This window comes from Diorhabda carinulata, chromosome 12 (genome assembly GCF_026250575.1).
Source record: "Diorhabda carinulata isolate Delta chromosome 12, icDioCari1.1, whole genome shotgun sequence".
In the NCBI taxonomy this organism is placed as follows: Eukaryota; Metazoa; Arthropoda; class Insecta; order Coleoptera; family Chrysomelidae; genus Diorhabda; species Diorhabda carinulata.
This window is the reverse complement of record NC_079471.1, coordinates 6,491,346-6,511,978: the sequence shown is the minus strand read 5'-3', so window position 1 is coordinate 6,511,978 and position 20,633 is coordinate 6,491,346. Positions and strand designations below refer to the sequence as shown.

At 32.0% G+C, this 20,633-nt stretch overlaps 2 protein-coding genes across 4 annotated transcripts in view; both read left to right on the top strand.

Annotated features, from left to right (window-relative positions):
* Window positions 1-9,894, top strand: part of LOC130899863 (unconventional myosin-IXa-like) — a 64,590-nt gene extending 54,696 nt beyond the window's left edge. For all 3 annotated transcript variants that reach the window (XM_057810019.1, XM_057810017.1, XM_057810018.1), the window contains 4 exons: window positions 435-1,007; window positions 2,769-3,124; window positions 3,183-3,393; window positions 4,376-9,894. In XM_057810019.1, coding sequence (XP_057666002.1) covers window positions 435-1,007; window positions 2,769-3,124; window positions 3,183-3,393; window positions 4,376-4,609 — 1,374 coding nt within the window. In that variant the 3' untranslated portion in view covers window positions 4,610-9,894. The remainder of the gene's footprint in view (window positions 1-434; window positions 1,008-2,768; window positions 3,125-3,182; window positions 3,394-4,375) is intronic.
* A 1,991-nt stretch (window positions 9,895-11,885) lies between these two features.
* LOC130899988 (enkurin-like) lies at window positions 11,886-18,562 on the top strand. Its single transcript, XM_057810265.1, has 4 exons — window positions 11,886-12,168; window positions 12,236-12,442; window positions 16,295-16,485; window positions 18,271-18,562. The coding sequence occupies exons 1-4, from the start codon at window positions 11,970-11,972 to the stop codon at window positions 18,457-18,459; spliced, it is 786 nt and encodes a 261-aa protein (XP_057666248.1). The 5' UTR covers window positions 11,886-11,969; the 3' UTR covers window positions 18,460-18,562.
* The last annotated feature ends 2,071 nt before the right edge of the window (window positions 18,563-20,633 follow it).

Sequence of the window (20,633 nt, the reverse complement as noted above, 5' to 3'; positions counted from 1 at the left end):
TCCAAAAAAACTAAAACATTCATCACTAGAGGGACTTCGCTAAACTACCTGGTGACTCTCCTCTAGGTCGCCAAACTTATAGCAGAACGTCTCGTCACGTTTGTTGTTGGTTTATTTCTTTGTTATTCGGGTCTGCATTGTTTAGATAAATACCAAACTATTGTTAATTTTTAGTATCATGTGAAAGTGTTTTATTAGTAAAATAAATAATTTTAAATTATTTCTTTTATTTCAATGAATCTTTATAGGTCCCTGTTTATTACATTATGAATCGACTGACATCTAGGTTAAATGTTATATTTGATTATACTGTATTATTATACATAATTTGAAATATCCTTCTCTTTTACATTAATTTAGCTTCCTATTTGTCTATCTTGAAAGAAACTTTTTTCTCTCTCTAGCAGTTGTATGTAATTATTAATATTTTTAAGGCAATGGAAACAGTGTGCCAGCGGGAACAAAAATCAAACGACGCCAAAGATTTTCCTGTAACAATGGGTGTCAACGCTTTCCGAGGATTCATGGATGAATTCATGTCTTCCAGAGCGGAAGAGAAACCATCAAAATCTAAGCGAAAAAAAGAAAAGAAACGTAAACTCGAAATGCATAAACACAATGGTCACGCTTTCCTTTTAACTATCATCAACATACCTACTGCTTGCGAAATATGCAGTTCATTCTTTATGTGGCCAATAGAGCGTGGATTAGTATGTCAAAGTTGCAAGATGACGTGTCACAAAAAGTGTTATCTTAACGCGAACCAATGTTTGAAAGAAGCCGGTCTGCAGGGTGAGACGAAAAGAGTGTTTGGTGTGCCTTTAGTTACATTAGTTACAGAGGACAATAAGATACCGTTAGTTATAGAAAAATTGTTGAGTACTATCGAATTACATGGTCTCTATGCTGAGGGAATTTATAGGAAATCTGGAGTTAGCTCAAAAATTAAAGAATTGAAGAATAAAATGGATGAAAATCCAGATGAAGTAGAATTCGAGAAATATCAGGTAATTTAACGCAGCTTAGTATATAAAATAGTTTTACGGCCATAGAAATAATTCTTATAGAACAGAATCCAAGTCGTTAAATTTGAAAAGAAAACACAAATTAAAAAAAAAACTCAATTTATAGAACTGATAATGCGTTCAAAAATGAAATTACTTTTTTATGTACATATCTTTTATTGAAAAATATTGGAGATATATACAGGGTCTTCAGATATTCTGCTTAATGCAAACTGATGTCATTTCAGTGACTCATCAGTTTATTTGGTACGTTCAGATGATTCACAATCCCCTGCAAATAGTTTCTTTTAAGTTTGTGACCCTTTTTGTGTAATAAGAGGGAGTAATAAGAAGTGAATTGAAAACCTTGAGTCTCCCTGATTAATACAGGTTAGTTTCGAAAGGTAACTGGGGATTATTAGGTCATATTTTTTCAAATTCTATTTATTCTAAGAAATTATTTTAAAAATTGTTTCCTCGCAGTATCACTATTTGTGATTGAATTAAATTAAAAAGTTTTTTAATCTTATCATAAGTATTCGTAAGATCTATTCGACAGACGTGGCTCACGACCACCGAGTTCACTTGCAGGGCCCAAGACCGTCAATCTATCAGGACCCTTTCTTTTTAAGAATTACAAACCTGTGGAATCAGCTACCAAGGCAGTCTTTCACGAACACAACAACTTACAAAAGTTCAGGTCGAATATTCACAGGATCTCTACTCTGCAGACACCTATTGAGCTACTCAAGAGTGTGTGTGCGCTTGCTTTTTACCTTCTGTAATACTAACACTACTCTGTATTCATATGAGATGGTAAAGTTGAAGAAATTAATCATTCCTTATAATTAAATTCATTTTAAAAAAATTGTACATAAAGCAGTGTCATTATGTTAGAACATACTATCAGCTCTAGAAATTGATGTATACAATTCCGAATCACTTTGTATGTCTAAAAGATTCTCTTTATTTATCTGAGCAAAATGTCTCCAATAACAATAGAATATTGAGTATATTGTCTTCATATTTAGAATAAATACACAACATTCTTCGGAGGATGAAAATTAGGATGTTTTTGGGTAGTTACGACTTCAATTCCCATGCACTCCACATGTGCAACTTAAATTATCTAATCGCACCAATTGATTGATATTTAACTATAATTTTTCTTCTATATGCTAGATTCAAACTTTTTAAGATATATATACTACCGGTAATTCGAAAATTATTTTTTTTCCTTTAAAAAAATCATGAAAAATCGGTCGTAAAACATAAAGTTTTCAATTTATTAATAAAATTCTACGTATTTCCTTATAAAATGATGTTATAAAGCTTCTGTCAAAGTTTTAAATCAATTGGATAGAAATTTGCTGAATAATTGTGGTGTTAGTGTTAAGAAAAGTTTGAAAACAGGACAAGCGTTATGCAACGGTCAAACTGACGCTACACAAACACAAAGACAGTTCATAATATCACTAGTACCATCCATCCGTAGCCGTGTGTACTATTTACTTGTAGAAATAGTCGCTAAGGGATATCTGAGGCGGGTAAGCATTTCGGATTGTAAGGCGCGCCATGTTCGCCCGACCACCTGCATCTGATGCTCATAACTCAGAGAATTTTTTTTTAATCACTTTTATTATAATTCCCTACTATTTTAGCTGAAAAAAGATATTGACTTTTTGAAATATTTACAGTGGTGTTATCCCTTAACAAACATTAACTATTATTTGATAATAATATTGTTCATGTTTCAATTTTTAGGTTCACGTATTGGCATCGGTACTAAAAAGTTTCCTACGTGAAATGGCCGAACCGCTCTTAACATTCGAATGCTACGAAAATTTTATCACTGCCGCTAATCTGGAAGTTGAAATCGATCGTGTGACAACTCTCTACGATATTCTTAAAAAACTTCCCCCTCCGAATTACGACCTAATGGAGAGATTGATGTTTCATTTGGCTAGAGTTGCTCTACACGAAGAGACAAATCGTATGAGTGCGGCATCGTTAGCAATAGTTTTCGCTCCTTGTGTTTTAAGGACTAATAAAGTGGTACCTGCTCAAGAGAGTCTTATAGATATTAGCAGTCAGACACAATGTATTGAAACTATCATCAGGTAATTTATTTGCTGACATGTAATAAGAATATGGATTTAAATCTCATTTTCATCTTAGAGTGCAACTGAAGAAAATTAGAAGTACATTAGATGATATAGATACTCTTGATACGGCATGCCAGGCCGCTACAAATCGTCTCTCTAGTCTTAGAAGTTCTAAGGTATTTACCCCTGATGAACTAATTCCTCCTAATCAACCATCTCAACAACCAACTGACGAAGAAGAACATCTCTTAGAAGATCATATACAGGAAATTCAAAAGGAAAAAGTAAGTTTAAAAACTTGAATGAAAACGGCAAAAATCCGGTATCAGAAACATCTTTAAAGATATTTCTTATTAAAAAAGTGAAGGTTTCATAAAAGTTCATTTTCTCATTTATAAAAAAATTTATGAATGGTACCTATTCATACTATAGGATATTTTTCTTTTTTGATTCTAATTACTTCCCTAAACTTTTTTTTAATATTTAATTTAATAATAAACAGACACAACTAACAGAGTATTATCCATTGATTAATTGAAATGGAATACTTTATTGTGGAAGAGGCGACTTACTGTTAACAAAACTATTCAATTCCACAACTAGAGACCATACTAGGAAAAGAACCGTAAAAGACCATAAACATTAATGCTTGGCATACTCCGGCGTTTTAGTTTGTACTTGCAAGAACCAGATAAGTCTAAGACGTATTAGTAAAATTAGAAATCTGTACGAGCAAGACAGGGTTTGAACAAAATTAGACAAAACACTTGATAATCAGAACTGGGTAATCAGTATGAGTTAAGCAAAAGGAAATAGGATTTCAGGAATATAACCTACGATATATGAACATAAAACTGCTTCAAAATATATGAAACAAGCTCTTGTGTACAGATTTGTAAAAATTTTTTTGACAATAAAGCGTTTTGCTTCTTCTTTAAGTATGATCTGTGGTGAGAAAGATACTCAGATGTACATACAAAGAAAGAAACGCGAGTGAAAGACCAATTAGTGCGGGTATATGATAGCTCTCCACTATCAGCAGTATAAGGTATATTGGGTGCTTAAAAGGTTAGGCCTCAATAGAAATACTAAAATAAGAAAATGGTCAAAGATCAAGACCAAGAAACAAGTGAACAACAGCCAAAGAAAAAAACATATAAAAAATAACACCTCGGCCCTCCGCAGCATCTAGTGCTGATACAGTTTGAACTAATGTTTTTATCGTTTTACAAAGTTATATGTTGACACCTATAATTTGCTTTTTAGGAACATTTGACGTCAACTTTGCCAACCCTTACTCACGCTACCTCCGATGATGACATGTTATCAACAGACGGCGATGGTAGTTTAGATGACCTCACCTGTTTAGCCGATAAACGTCATAATCAACGGCCGATCGTACGTTCAATCAGTACCGGCCCTATACCGAAATTACGTCGGCAACTCTCCACAGAGACGAAATGTTCTGAAGACTGTCCTGACGATCCTATTATGGTGTAAAAATTGTTATCCTAGTGTTCTTTTCTTTATCTCCTTTTGTACATAATACATTACTAATCGAGACTATTGATTTTTTTTTAATTGATACAGCTGAAGAATTATGAAAAATTTTGGTCTGGATCATTTACACATGTAACAGGGCAAGTTTCTTATGGAATTGCCATATTGACAACAATATTTTTAATTACATTGTGTGTTGTCGTTGAGGAGAAATATTGTGAAAATATGAGATAATTTTATATCCACCACTTTTGAGAATATCTACTCATCTTCCTATCGGGAATATAGAAATGATTTTTGCATTTATAATCTGTACCAATAGACTGTTAACTTTAATTATAACTCTTGATTAATTTTTCTTATTATACCTACTCAAAAATATTATATTTTGTGTTCTATAACAAGAAATATTTTGTTAATAAGTGGTTATTTCTGAAACTGCTGTTGGTTAGGCTGCTCCGCAATTACACTGTCTGATCCTTCGAGTCATATAATAATAAGCGACCTTTGAAAAGCTCGAAGTATATATAATATACTATCAAATTTTTATTCTCCTTAATCTGCGGCAATTGTGTCTTCCCAAGATTTCTTTAGGCGTCCTCTTTCTTCTCTTTTCAATTTGTCTAGCTTGCCAAATCCTTTTTGCCGGTCTATTGCTCTCTATTCTATAATGGTGTCCAAACCACCTAATTTGTTGTTTTTCATAGGTTCTACCTTCAAGGCTTCTCCTATGGATTCCTTTCTTATTCGACCTTTTCTGGTGATACATGTGTTTCTGCGTAAGTACTTCATTCCTGCTGCTTCAATTTTGCTTTTAAGTGAGTTATTTCTTTTCTTTCTAGAAAATTTCCGTTCAACGCATAATAAAGTTGATTTTGAGGTCTTCTTGTTTCCCCACTACCATTATTTTTGTGTTCATAATATTGATATTCCTGTTTCTCAATTTTAATGCCTCTTTTTAATGTTAATAAATTATATTTCAATTCCTTTTCATTTTTAGCAAACAATACAAAATTTTAGGCAAAAGCTGATTTAGAGATTCAAACTATTTCCATGTTTCTCTTGATACATCATCTGTTATCATTATTATTATGAAAACGCGCCAGATTCAGTACTCTCTCTTTTTTAATCCTTTTTCAGGCATGAAATTCTCGTATTGGTCCTTATTTCTCCTCACTTTGTTCCATGTTGTTACATATATACTTTTAATATTGTTTCTCAAATTGACTCCCAATTCCTCTTTGTTTTAAACTACTCCATATTTGATTTCTTGGGACTTTCTCAAATGCTTTTTGGATGTCTATAAACCGAGGTATACTTTTTGATTTGTTTTCAATTTTTTCTGTTATCTGTCTCAATGTAAATATATGATTTTGTATACTTTTTCTTTCCCTAAAACCGCTTTACGATTCTTCTACCTGGTTGTCTATGATATTTCCTTAGTCTTTTCTCTATGATATTCTCGTGAGCTTTTAGTACCGTAGCAGTAGCAATGGTAAGCCTCGATGTACTACATGTAATTGTGAGAGTCAGTGTAGTGATAAGAAATATTCTGTTATGTATAAATAATTTGTAGATCCTGACCAAACCATTTTTTCATATTTTATCGGTGTCCCATATAAAATATTAAAAAAAATAGTAGTTTACAACATGTATTACATACATATTTATATTGACATGTAACAACAGTTGGAAACTTTTTTTTGAATACGCATCCTTCAACAGTAGGCAATCAATTGTGATCCAATAGACTGCACTATTTGTATTTGCAAACATAAAACATTCAGGCAATTTAGAAAGCGTTTTGATAATTCAAAATCTAATTCAAGGCGTTATCAAATCAATTTTAACCATCAAGATGTCTCTTAATTTTATATTATTTGAAGAAAATTAGTTATTTCGATAAATCCCACCAGATTGTTCTGACTATCTTGACTCAAAGATGAAAACCCAATTTTTTTCTTCAACGGTATTCTATTTATTGTAACATCAGTTAAAGGAATGTATAAATTACTTCTTCCTTATATATTTTGCACCACCGACACACATGAGGTGGGTGACACATAATTCTGTCGACAATCCAAGAATTAATTACATTTAAATCCTTCACCTTCAAGTTTTCCAAAATTAATCGATAATAAAATGAATATCTTTGGATGGGATAATTTTAGTGTTGCCTAAAAAAGTTTTTTAATTTGAAATTAGATTTTTGATATTAAGGATCGATTGTAAATTGTTGGTTATGTCCTAAATTCCAAAAATAATGATATAACAACAGATTGATTCTTATTCTTGATTACAGTATATAGAATTGGGTTAGATGCGTTTAGTGTAGCATGAGGTCTTTTAAATGACAGTGCTTGTTGGTTTATAATAAGAAATATTTTCTGAATATTTGGCCATACCTGGGCCTCATTAAAGAAATAATGTTTTTTTCCCAATAATACTACTACTTTATATTTTTATGGTACAATTATTGATGACCTTATTCAACATTTGACAGCACAAATCTGTTAACCCTTGTTGTAGCTTACCAAAACACTTTCTAAATGTCTTGTTTAAATAATCAATCTATCTTTTTGTGCCAACTAGGCGGATAAATAAATATATATAACTATTTTTATTATTGTTATTGTTGAACTTTATAAGATTAGAGTATGATTGTTTTTTCGTGAGTATATGTCGGCATACAGGATGTTCTAACTATAAAAATTATATTTTTATTGTTTGAGTCGTTCTGTAGATTGAAGAAGTGTATGAAAAATTTGTTAGTTGCAATACTCATTCGTTTATTCAACAATATAAAATTAAAGCAATATTTGATGGTAATAACTATACTGAGTGTTTTAGACAAAAATTATGGAAATAACACTCAGCATGTTTTACAGAATTTCCTATTAATAATGTATATTGTTCAATATTAAGGGAACCGCGGGGGGTTAAATTATTTATTTATTATACTATTTATATTTTTTAAAGCAGTGAAATTTTCATCTTGTTAAAATTGCATTTATTTTATTTTAACACCCCTTGTCGCTTTAAGAACTTCCCCACCAGACAAAAACCCTGTTCAGTTTCAAATTGAAATATTCTTCGTGAGATTATTGTAAATTGTTACAATTATTTATAAAATGTCTATTTTTTGCTTCTAAAAGAAGGAGTCTTTAGTCACTTTTTATAATAAACATTGCAATCGGATGTAGTAGTTAAATACACCCAAAACGCGAAAGTTTTAACCAAATTTAATTTGCAACATACACACAGCGACCTATTTAAAAAGCAAGTTTACTATAGAAAGAAAACTTGAATTGATAGAAAGCATTTTTCATGCTAGAAAAACCTAAGCACACTACATTCATATATATTCATTCATATGTTTCAATAAAAATATCTCAAAACGTCTTAAAAACAATATTTTTGTAATGGTAATATGTGTGACAACCTTAGCTAGTAAATAAATTTTCATATCGACAACAAAAAAGTGCAGGTGGAATATATTATCAAATTAATCCAAACAAACTGCTTCTTTTCGAACGAATTTAAAAAATTAGGTTATAATTAGCTCAAAGAGACCGAAAGAGCATTTTAATGCATTCAAATATCTTTTTGCGTAAACATCGTTTTGATGTAAGTAATATGAAACTAAATTATATCCTATATAGTAGCTAAAGATGTCAGTTTACTAAAACAGAGTAACATCTTTGATACCTAAGCCCATAATATGATTTATTCTTGTAGGGTAAGTTAGAATGATCATATTAAACTCTACATTGTAGCAGAATTTCAAGTAATATCTATTATTTCGTTAATTACTTTCCAGTTTTTTGTGTTTTATTCCAATTTCTAGTGGCTTGTCAAACAATATTGCCACATTTGATAATACAGAATTGCTGAAGGAAAAGACAAAGTACATTCAGAAGCTACTCTTGACAGATAAAACTTCAAGAGAATTGTAAAATATGATTGCTTGATGCAGCATCTTAAGAAGTATTCCTTGAAAGGCAAAGAATTACACTCGTCGCAGAATGTCTGCAAAGTGCTACTAAAACCCGCACTGAATGCTTACAAAAAGATGATATGACCCAATAATCAACCGAGTTTGAAGATTTTATCACAAATATTATTACGTGTAAACGTTTATCTTGGTTTGTTGTTCAAAATTGTATTAAATTTTGAGATTCAAAACGGAAAATTCACGTACCTAACTAGTAATAAGATTTATTGATACTTTGTGCTCAGAAATATGTCACATTTTTGTCAAAGAATCTATGTTTACTTACAAGTAAGTCAGATAGCCAAGAATCAAAATTTATTTAATTTATAAGAAACATAATTGAGTTTAAAAAAGGGAAATATGGTTTTTTATGTTATTACCTGATTACAATTTGTGAAATAGCCTGTTTACAACTAATTTGAAGTTTAGTTTGAATTATTAATGTAAAGTCTTGTTTAAAATGAGTCGCTCTGTATATATTATGCAAATGTCATTTTGGATTTATTTGTACAGTTAGTTTTTTTTGTAAATAATCGCATTTGTGTTTCTTCTACTTTTGATACTTTTTCATAAAGTGTGCATTTTGTTATTAAAATGCAGTATATTTAGTCATTTTTTTTTACAGATCAACATTGAAGTTAGTTAATCTTGCTTTATTATAAGTTTTGTTTCAATAATGTTTAATTTACTAACATTTTTATTCCGTAAGTTGCGTTTTTTTTCTACATTGTAATTTTTATGCTAAGTATAAATGCCATTCCAAATTTTTGTCTTGAAGAGCTCAAATGACTGCATTCCTAAGTACCAGATGTTCCATTATATTTATTTTAAGTCTTATCACAAAATTATCTAAGTAATCAACTTTGTTAAATTAATGGCTTGAATAAAATATGTCTAAAGTCATCGAAGACAAATAAGTCAAGTGAGAAGTGAAATACAATGAAACATTTCGTATTTCTAAAGGGTGTTCAAAATGTCCAAAGCAAGAATCTATAGGTTAATTACCAAGATTAGTTTTTCGGATATTTATTTTGTGACTCTGCAAAAAACTAGTATGTCTGAATGAAAATTAGGACATTTTTTAGTCTCTCTAATAAATTAATTTTTTTTACTGATAACCATTATGGGGCATTTCAGTGACTGAGTTTTTTTTCTTATTGTAAATGTTTGTTAAGAAAACGTTTATATCTAAATTAATAATTATACCAAATGTTAACAATAATGACAGAATTGTTTATATCAATATACAAACATGATACATAATTTGTAAATAAAAAAATATTAAGATCAATTAGTCTTTTTCTTTACCAGATCACATTTCGGCAGAGGAAAATAGCTATGTATATAAAGTCAAGGGATCAAAATTCTTTATTCAGAAGATGCTTGAAATTACTTGAACTTCCTCTATAATTTAGTTTGTTTACATTGCACCAAGTTGTCTTTTCATCTGAACAATATTAGGTGATGCTTTAGAACCAAGTATATCCTGCATTAAAAATGAAACTGTAGGTGCATAATTGTCTTTAAAGATATAATTTTTTCCTGAGAAGTAATTTCTGAGCAAAATGTTGACAAACCCCATTTCTATCCTATTCCGTTCTGATGGGGTCCCAGTTTCCAAAATTATTAACTAGAATACTTGAAGCGAAGTTGCAACATATACTGGAGCCGACTCCTGAAATTGCTTCTGGAACTCTGGAACATTTTTTTGTTCTAATTTGTCACCGATATTTTAATTTGGAATCCTCTTGTTTGCTCTTTTATATACTGGAATACATCGATCAATGTCAAATAAGCAAAATATGAATGTCTAAGAGCGTTACATTAGACCAATGATGATGTCCAGCGCACATCCTTAACAAATTATAGTTGTGCTTTTCAATGTATTGGGATTAAAGGATGTCTTGTTGCGCTCACTCTGAGCCTCATATCAAATTTTCAAATCAAATATGTAGAAAACAAATAATAAATCAATTTCAGAAAATATGGCAATTTATTTGCAAGAAGAATTTGGATTAGATACTTTTCTGGACAGATAGCGTTTGTTTGGGATACTTCTCAAGAATCTAAAAGAAAATTAAGTAGAAATTTCAGTTCTTTTGTATTAATATTAGATGTTTTGATTCAACTGGATATTCGATGAGTCTCATATAAATTTTTTCCTATGAAAATTATTCAGATATAGATATGGCTTAACTTCTCTAGCAATCAGTTTTTTAAAATGTTTCATCATTCTATGTTCTATTAGTTGTTGAGTATCATAAAGCTTGATATTGGGAGTCAATATTTAGTAGTGTTTTATGCCTTAAATATAATTCCAGAGATGGATGAAAATATGAAGATTCTTTAACGACGTATATAACCAGCGAACTAAGTATTCCAAACAATGTTCAATTGGTAAAAATGAAAATAAGTTTCCTTAACAGTTAGTTGCTTTTTAACTTTCAAATTTTAAATCAATATTTCTTCTTTTCTTTATTATTATACAACTGTCAAATTCCACTTCTTTTTAATGGCCTCGTGTCGTAGGCATACTAAAAACTTTATTTTGATAACTAAAAAATTGACTCAAATTCCAAATTCTTAACTTAAATTTCATTTCAGTTCCTCGCTATGTTTTCTAACTAACCACATTAGTAAAACAAATCTTTACCATACGAAGAGATCCACTAGATTATAATAAAATCGCCACTATCTTTTTTTTTTTTAGTTTGAATTGGCTTGTACGATTAGAAATTAATCGATTATTTAAAATTATATTTAGTTAATTACTAAAATTAAAAACATGTAAACAAAAAAGATCATAAGATACGATTTCGCGCATATTAAGGTCAATTTTTTTCATTTTTTTAAAGGTAGCGTTAGAATTACTATCAATTAAAAAAGCTCATGGAGATGGAAAAATTCCAATTAAGATTAACAATACCAACAACATTAAAAGAAATAACGAAGTATGTATTTGAAGATTTTTATAATACTCTACAAGAGTGCTAACTACACAGAAACTAACATGGAAGACTAAGGATCAATTACCATACTCAAATGTTTCTTACTGAATAAATATTTTTGTTATAAATAAACAATGTTACGTTCAAAAGTTGTGTAAAATTTTTGAAGAAATATAATAAGTTCGACATTATAACTGAAAAATTGTACACATTACAAAAATATTGATTGGTTTATATTTGAAAAAAAAAAAATGAAAAATTGTAACATCATTTATTGCCTTCATAAATGATTTATTTAATGCCGCCTATGGGTATAAATTCTATAGAAATATATCCAAGGTAACATAGATTTATATTTGAAGTTTATGTCCATATGTTGTCAATTTTTTGATAACATAGTCGAAGCAGATAAGTGAAAATGGCTGTAATTTTGATAACAAGTCACGATGAACATATACGTGATCTTTGTAAAGAACCAACCCCCTTGCCGAAACTAAAACTTTATAAAACAAAGTACCATAAAGATGAAGGAAAAGTTCAGAAAAAAGCACATGCAACCATGGGAATACCTTTAACAGAACTACCCGACCCTCAAAATTATCTTAAGAAGCATACGGGTAATTCCTTGTAGATTCTGGTACTGAACTGAAAAAATATTGAATCAAAAATTGTTATTTATTACAGGAAAAAGTTGTTATGGCGCTAAAGACATTATTAAAAAAGAACCAACGCCACCGGTTAGACAGAAAATAGAGGTACCAAAAACGGCAGAGTGTTTAAAAGCTGAAAAACCACCACGACCTTGCAAAAATTACATATTAGATAACATAAATACTATTTGTAAAATGAAACCAAATCCCCCTATACCTACAGTTGTCATTGATCGATTTGGTAAGTATACCTACCTACAAATGAGAACCATAGAAGGAACATGTATGAGAACTCAGTTACATTATAGATTAAATCTTGTTGTATGATTACCCCCAATTCGGATAATAGAGAACTGAGTTGAATTTAAACTCACGGTTTTTATCTTCTTCTTCGCGCGCCGTATGCTTCTCCTACCCATTAGTTTACCTTACTAAAAGAAGAAGAATGTACTTTACAGGTTCACGCAACAAGTCACATGACAATGAAAGTATTCTGATTTACGCATATATGTAATACTTCTGAACGGACAGTTTCTATAATTGGAAGCTGTTCCGACAAAGGAAGACAAAATGGCAACGATTTCTCTATCCTCCGAGGTTCCAGCTCGGTTCTGCGTATTCTCAAGCATACGCAGTATAGATAAAGTGTTTCGAACGAGAGAGAAAATGAATATTGTCGCCTCCGTAACGTAGGGATGTTTTTTCCCATACCAACTGTCCATATAAGAGTATTAAATATATATATTTACGTCGCTTTACAGTGTTGACTATATCAAAAGCCTTGGTGATTGTAACTCCGAATCGATCTACACAATACAGCGATAAACCCACATTTGAAACGATTTCAAGTTGTATAAGCTGATCTTCTGTGATCTGCGCCGTTTAAGAGTACATTAAAGACATAATATCCTGTAAAGGATTTTTGTAGTTTCATAAAATTCATAAAACTTGCTATCTCTTCGGATATTCTTGATCCTACATCTATTCTAGGAACCCATTTATTATTTATTTCCCAAGTACGTTAATTTTGGCACTTAATCTATACTAACGTTCAAAAGCACTTGCCCCCCATAACCCATTCATTGAATGTTGAAGAAATTTCTCTTTCATATTGTCAACGAAGGTCGAAACGGCGTCTTAAAAACCAAAAATAATAGTGTCCGTTAAGTGTGACAAGGTAAAAATGGTAAGTTATGGGCTGATTAGTTTATTATTTTTTAACTGTGAATTATTAGCCATGTGCTGTGATTTATACTTTTTGGACCAGGACATCTTTTTGTGAGGTATACGAATATTTTCCGTTCTCGCAAATTCAGACTTGTAAGTTTTATAATAGGTAAAACTATTGGTTGAAAAACTCGTCCATTAATCGTAAGTCTTCATAGCATAAGCAAAAGTAACAGACATTGCCGATGAATTAAAAAAAATTCGACGTACCGTGGACTACAACGTGGAAAAAATGCATCCACCAGGACCTTTGGCGATAAAAAACGTTCAGGGCGGGAAAAACCACAACCGCTGAAGATGAACGAATTATTTTGATCAGTAATACACTTACGGGTCCCGAGATAGCAGCTCAGATCACTGAAGCTAGGGATCTGCTAAAGTAGACTACGTGAGGATTGTATTTTAAAGACGAATTCCAAAATTATGACTTATCCTATCACAGCAAACAGAGCTTTAAAAATGTTGGTATCGTTTGCTACTATTTACAGATGTGAGAGTGATTTTTCAACTTTGACACTAAAAACGAAGACCAGAAATTGTCTCAATGTAGAACACGATTTGAAATATATTTTATGTGAGACAAAACCTAACATTACCAATTTATTTTATGTTTTATAGCTTATGACTGTAATTTAGAGTAAAAATGTCTTAATTTTTTATGTGCAATTCTTTTATGTTTAATAAAGCCTACCTACGTATTTGTATATTGTTTGATTTTAACGTTGGGAGGAGGAGTAAAATCAGTGACCCTAGTTAGGTCTTGGGTAACAGACCTAAAAATGTTAAGAATCGTTGTCCTACAGTGAAAAGGATATTGAGAGAAGCTGGCCTTTTTTGGAAAGGTGACAGTGAAGAAACCTCTTCCAAGACGTCAAAATAAAATTAAGAGGATATAGGATTAAGAATATAAAAATTAGACTTATGAAGAGTGGGAGTGTGTTTCATGAAGTTCTGAGTCAAAGTTTGAGGTTTTTGGTTCTGAGAAAAGTGTTTATGATCAGGTAAAAGGAAGAACGGATGCTAGATCCATGTATAATCGCGACTGTAAAACACGGCGGAGGCTCGGTGATGGTTTGGGGATGTTTTGGAGGAAGGGCGACTGGATACTTGGTGAAAATTGAAGGGATTTTGAAGAAACAATCCTATAAACAATATTGATTTAAAACGTAGTACGTTATGACCCGGCGTGATCGGCAAAAAAAGTTTCTTCCAGCATGACAACGATTCCAAGAATTGAAAATGAAGATTGTACTTGTGTGATAATTTGGCTGTCAACAAAAAGTTGTAACTATAAGAAAAATAAAATTGAGGGGTATTCTTGACACATTTCTAATTGAATTAATGAATTCAATTCAATTTCAACCTCTCGTTTTTAGAATTAAGTTATGTTTTTATTTGGATTTGTTATATTTTGTTAATATTTTTTTGCTATCTGATGTGAAAATTTGTTTATTTGTATCAATCTTATATATTAAAAAAATTGATGATTTCCATTCCGAGTCCGTTCAGGCGTTCTACCCAACCGATTTGCTCAATTTTTTTTTCAATGAAAGGTATTGATGCACAGATCAGCCATCAACCATCGGATTTCATCCAATTTTCACCATTCTCAAGTTATACTCAAATGCGATTTCCCCCTGTACATTACTTATTGGAGCTTTTCACATACACACGTTCTATCCTCAATATCTCAGGTTCTATTCAAGATAGAGACTTCGTTTTGGTTTAAGAACACTCGCTGAAATACCTTCTTTCTTTTGAGTTTTTGAACACTTACATCGGTTGAGTTGGAGAGGAGCTAGGCGCGGACATTCAATGTGGAGTTATGGATTTTTGTAGGTTTTTGGCAATTTTTCTACATTCAAAGACAAAGATCTATATCTCAGGTTCTAATATAGCTACAGAGTTCGTTTTGATTTAAGAACACTCGCTGAAACACCTTCTTTCTTTTGAGTTTTTGTACACTTAAATCGGTTGGGTTGGAGAGGAGCTAGGCGCGGACATTCAATGTGGAGTTATGAATTTTTGTAGGTTTTTGGCAATTTTTCTATATTCAAAGATCTATATCTCACGTTCTAATATAGCTACAGAGTTCGTTTTGATTCAAGAACACTCGCTGAAATACCTTCTTTCTTTTGAGTTTTTGAACACTTACATCGGTTGAGTTGGAGAGGAGCTAGGCGCGGACATTCAATGTGGAGTTATGGATTTTTGTAGGTTTTTGGCAATTTTTCTACATTCAAAGACAAAGATCTATATCTCAGGTTCTAATATAGCTACAGAGTTCGTTTTGATTTAAGAACACTCGCTGAAACACCTTCTTTCTTTTGAGTTTTTGTACACTTAAATCGGTTGGGTTGGAGAGGAGCTAGGCGCGGACATTCAATGTGGAGTTATGAATTTTTGTAGGTTTTTGGCAATTTTTCTATATTCAAAGATCTATATCTCAGGTTCTAATATAGCTACAGAGTTCGTTTTGATTCAAGAACACTCGCTGAAATACCTTCTTTCTTTTGAGTTTTTGTACACTTAAATCGGTTGAGTTGGAGAGGAGCTAGGCGCGGACATTCAATGTGGAGTTATGGATTTTTGTAGGTCAAAAACTATTTAAAAACAAAATTTGAATGAAGTAAATGAGAAATTCCGTCACAAACATAACTTAGAAATTCAAAATTTTTTAATATCGATTAACACCAATATTCTAATTTTATCATCCACGTCAACTATTGAATTATTAGTTTTGAATTCTACTTCCCAGTACTGTAGGACTCAAAATTACACTAGTGGAAAAATACGAGCGAAGATAAGAGAAGCTTAAAGGTTCAATTCCAGAACCAAATAAAAACTGAAATTACTCTTTTTGCAGGTAATAAAGTGCTTGCAAAACCCGGTTTACGACCAGCCGATATCAAAACATTTGGAAAATATCCTCCTTATTTATGGAGAATTCTGTATAAACAACAGATTAACTATCTTATAAATAAATATAAACAGTCCGAAGCCAAACAACGCCCTGGAAAATATATTCCGTGCTTCGAAAAAGATAAAATGATTAATGTAAGTTATTAGTATACATTTATCAAGTTTGAAATTGACGCTAAGAAGGTTTAATCTTATATACTTCAATATATTTTTCACGCTTTCTGCTGCACATACTCCCCAATATTATTTTCAATGATTCAAATGAATTTTTAAACATAGTTAAAGATTTTTTCACTGATATTCCTCCCTACGCAACGATGAATATGAATACATTGTTGATATTATCTTTCTATTACAACTTATAAATTAATGTTCTACATAGCTTCCGAAATTTTGTATGCCTTGTTGATAGAAGATCGTTGCGTGTGTTTCCAAGCATGTGGTAACATTTTCTTTCAGCTCGTCATCATCGTTGAAGTATTGACCACCAAGGAAAAATTTGAGGTGCAAAAAGAGATGAGGGTCGCTAGGAGCCAAGCTCGAGTTGTACGGAAGATGAAAAAAAAAACACTTTTTGAAAGTAATCAGCTTGTTCTGTATCGCGCAGCGCAATTTCTGAGTGGTCTCGCAGTATGCCTTTTCTATTCCAAAAAATGGTGCTTATGAGATTTCGAGATGTCAAGAGTTGCTTGAGCTTAACTTTCGTCGAGGACGAAGTGTGTTTCCATTGATTGCTGTTTAGTTTCTGCGAGGTCAAAAGATACCAAAGAAAATCATCTCCGTTTTCATTGTAACTGCCGCATATGCTCGGAACTGCTGTTGCAGCGCTGCCGCTGATAGAAATAGAAACAGAAACAGAATTTACATTGTGGATATAATTCAGGCAATCTGCTCGACTCGATTCAAAATATAGCGTTAATTTCAACATATTTTTCCAAAAATCACAATTTTAATTTATCATATAAACAACTAACTGTCGTTACCGTATAATTTTAATTTAATTTATCCTAAAATTATTGAGAAATATTTAAAAAAAACGATTTGAACGAATAATTTATCAATCTTTTCAAATTATACGTTCAAATTGTATCAATATTCTATTATTTATTAGATAATTCCCTATAATATAATCTAGAAGTGATAAATCTGGAGATATGGTTGGCCACTCTGTTGTAGTAATTCATACAAGCGATATGTTTTGACAAACATAATTTCAAACAAAGGGGATGAGACAGGCGAATACTTCTCTGGGAAAATATAACCAGAGTAGATCTGATGAATGTATCAACCTGAGTAAGAACAATCTACGAATACTAACAGGAGTTCTATGGGAGCATTGTCGCCTCAACAAAACACCTAAAGACGCTGAAGGTAATGCGGCATGCAGATTTTTTTGCACAGAGGACGAAGCCTCTATCCATTTTCTCTCGAAGTGTGAAACATTGAGGAATTTCAGAACTCTACACCTGGGAGTGCTTGAAATAGAAGACGAAGATATCTAATCCCACATTATAGGGGTGGGATTGATGGATCAGCTGTGAACACTGGGTTCTTCAGTATCGTAGCAAGAGAGGAGGATACGTTAGATCCTTTGGGTCGCAGTGTATACATACATACATACCAACTCTTACTGCAGTAACATTTTGATTCCATAACAAATTTAAATACTTTATACGATCAAATTGTCTCCTACAAAGAGTGGTCCATTAACGGTGGGGCTTATTACCTGTCTCCAGACCGTAATTTTCAAGAAAAAACTTTTTTATTTTCGCATCCACTTAGGATTAGTTTCTCTTCAACTATATCTATAATTGTGACTACTATTGTTTCATAAAAGTCCATTCTGCGGTCATGATCATCTTCAGATGAAAATAATAATTGTTCTCTATCAATTATTTAATTGGAGTAATTGATTTGTAGGGTCTAATACAAAATTATTATGAAATCCTGGAACAACACGAACGTATACCACTATCAAGCGATTCTTATATGTGTAATCAGAGAAAAGCTAAAATGCAAGCTGAACTGAAGCAGTTGGAAGAGGATATTGTTTTATTAGAAAGAAATCACTATCTCTTTGTTCCAGACGATGTCGAAATAAATTCTTGAAATTAGTAGTGGCGACATGTGAAATTGGTCAATAACTTAACGATAACTTTTGATATATATTTATTTATATTTTTTTTTTCAAAATAATAAAATCTAACAGCCATTTATTATAGTTTCATTGATCCATCGATTCATTTAGAAAGCAAATAGTGAAAGCCGAGAACCACATAAGTTTGTAATTAATGTTTGTTAATCATGTATGAGGAGAAATTACATTCTATACGGTGGTAGCAGCGATATCAGTTTTCGGTTTTATAATGCCTGATTCACAGTTTCATTTCTTGCCGCCGAGTTCTATTTTTCTCTTTTTCTAATAGAAAGAGACAGTAGTTGAAATTTAACAATTTTGCCGCCAAAAAGTAGGATTCTACCTCTTTTTTTGCACCCTCTTTCGAAAGCCCTTGAAATCTAACCTAATAATGTTATCTAATGCCAGCACTTACCTACAGCATTTGTAGGGAGTCTTCTTGAATATTTATTGTTAATATTAGGTTTGTTCCAACCCATCAAAGATATTTGACTAAATTTGGCTGCTGGAAAGTACTGTTACAAGAACCGTACATAGCGAGAGATTGAGTGAAAATATTTTAACGTTTCCAATAACCGTTCCAAGAACAGTCCAGATTATTAGGCTGGAACAAACGGGAAAACAACCGAACGACATCTGATGGCAGATGTAGAGAAAAATTATGGAGGTTAGAGAGGAGGAGGAGTATCTAATATGAGAGAAAAGTTGAAAAAGTGTACAGCTTTATACGATGAAATACAGTCTCTCCATAAATATGGCAGGAATCAGAAAATCGCAACCGGACACACTTCCTTTTGGAAAATCTCATTTTACCAGGAAATTTCCAGGACGTAAATAATATTTCGATACTTAAATTTAAAAGAAATTTCGGGTGGCTCCATCCGTTGAGTAACCGATATATTATGTTCTTTAAGTGCGAGACACTGGGAAAAAGAACCTCAACTATTACTGGACCCTCTGGGAGGCTCCACCGTGTTCTGGAACATCGCCAAAGTATATAGAAGGCTAGAGCTCACAGTAAAGAGTAGTTTTATATTGAGAATACTTGGTGAGCGACAGAAGAAAGTATTGTGGTAATTAGTGTGACAATTGTGATGTATTGAAGTTTTGAGTGTTAACTTGTACAATTTTATCGACGAATCTGTACCCGAGAAACCTTACAGTATTTACTTTAACTGTACCATTACGAGATATGATGACCTCCACATTTTGTTCATTGACTTTAAGCAAGCGTCTGATAACATCAGTTGATTCAAAATGACAGCTGCACTAGGTGTCTAGAAAACTAAGACACTTGATAATGATATCTATGGAAGAACCAAAAACTCAACTCATAATCAACAATCAACTAAATGACCCAATCAAGATCAATAAAGGAATGAGGCAAGGTGATGGACAGGCATAAGCATTTTTATCAACGTAACGTAAAGTATTTAACAAATCAATACAAATATAGTAAGAAGACAAACTAGACTGGTGGTGTTGCTTGATGATAAAGGTGGGTCTCATCACCGATGAAATTAAAACGCAGTATATGATCGGTTTAGCGGATAAAGCTTTTAATACAATAGATCTTGCCATAAAAAAGAATCATCAAGCATTCACCTTCAAATTGCTTGGGAATCTGATACACAACAATGTAAAATGCTCAACATCCATTAATGAGCGAATACAAGCTAGATTCAGAGCTTACTACCGCCAAAATGCATGTCTACAGAATTGTTATTCGCCCAGTAGTTTCATAGGTTGGTGAAACATTGACACTGATAAAGAAAGATTATCAGATTCGAAATAAAAGTCATTAGGAAACTATAAGGAGCCGTGAAAGTGGGAGATGAATCGAGAATCAGATATAATTCTGAGATAAGCGCCATATTACAAAACCAAGACAATGTTGGTTTTATCAAAGATCGAAGAATCCAATACTTAAGACATATTTAAAATATGGAAGATTTACTAATGCTAAAAAAAGTTCTGAATATTTAAGTGTACAATACTGGGAGAAGAGGAAAGTCAAACATAAAAAGGTTGGATATTATCACAGATAATCTCCCAGCTAAGCGAATTAGAAGATAGAAGTCCAAGTCAAGGAAAAGAATGCCATGGAGGTCCATTGTTGAGGAGTTCAAGATCCACACAGGGTTTT

Coding starts and splice junctions, on each gene's coding strand:
- LOC130899988 (XM_057810265.1), top strand. CDS start 11,970: ATGGCTGTAATTTTGATAACAAGTCACGATGAACATATACGTGATCTT. Junction 12,443..16,294: donor AGTTGTCATTGATCGATTTG/GTAAGTATACCT, acceptor CTCTTTTTGCAG/GTAATAAAGTGCTTGCAAAA. Junction 16,486..18,270: donor AAAAAGATAAAATGATTAAT/GTAAGTTATTAG, acceptor ATTGATTTGTAG/GGTCTAATACAAAATTATTA.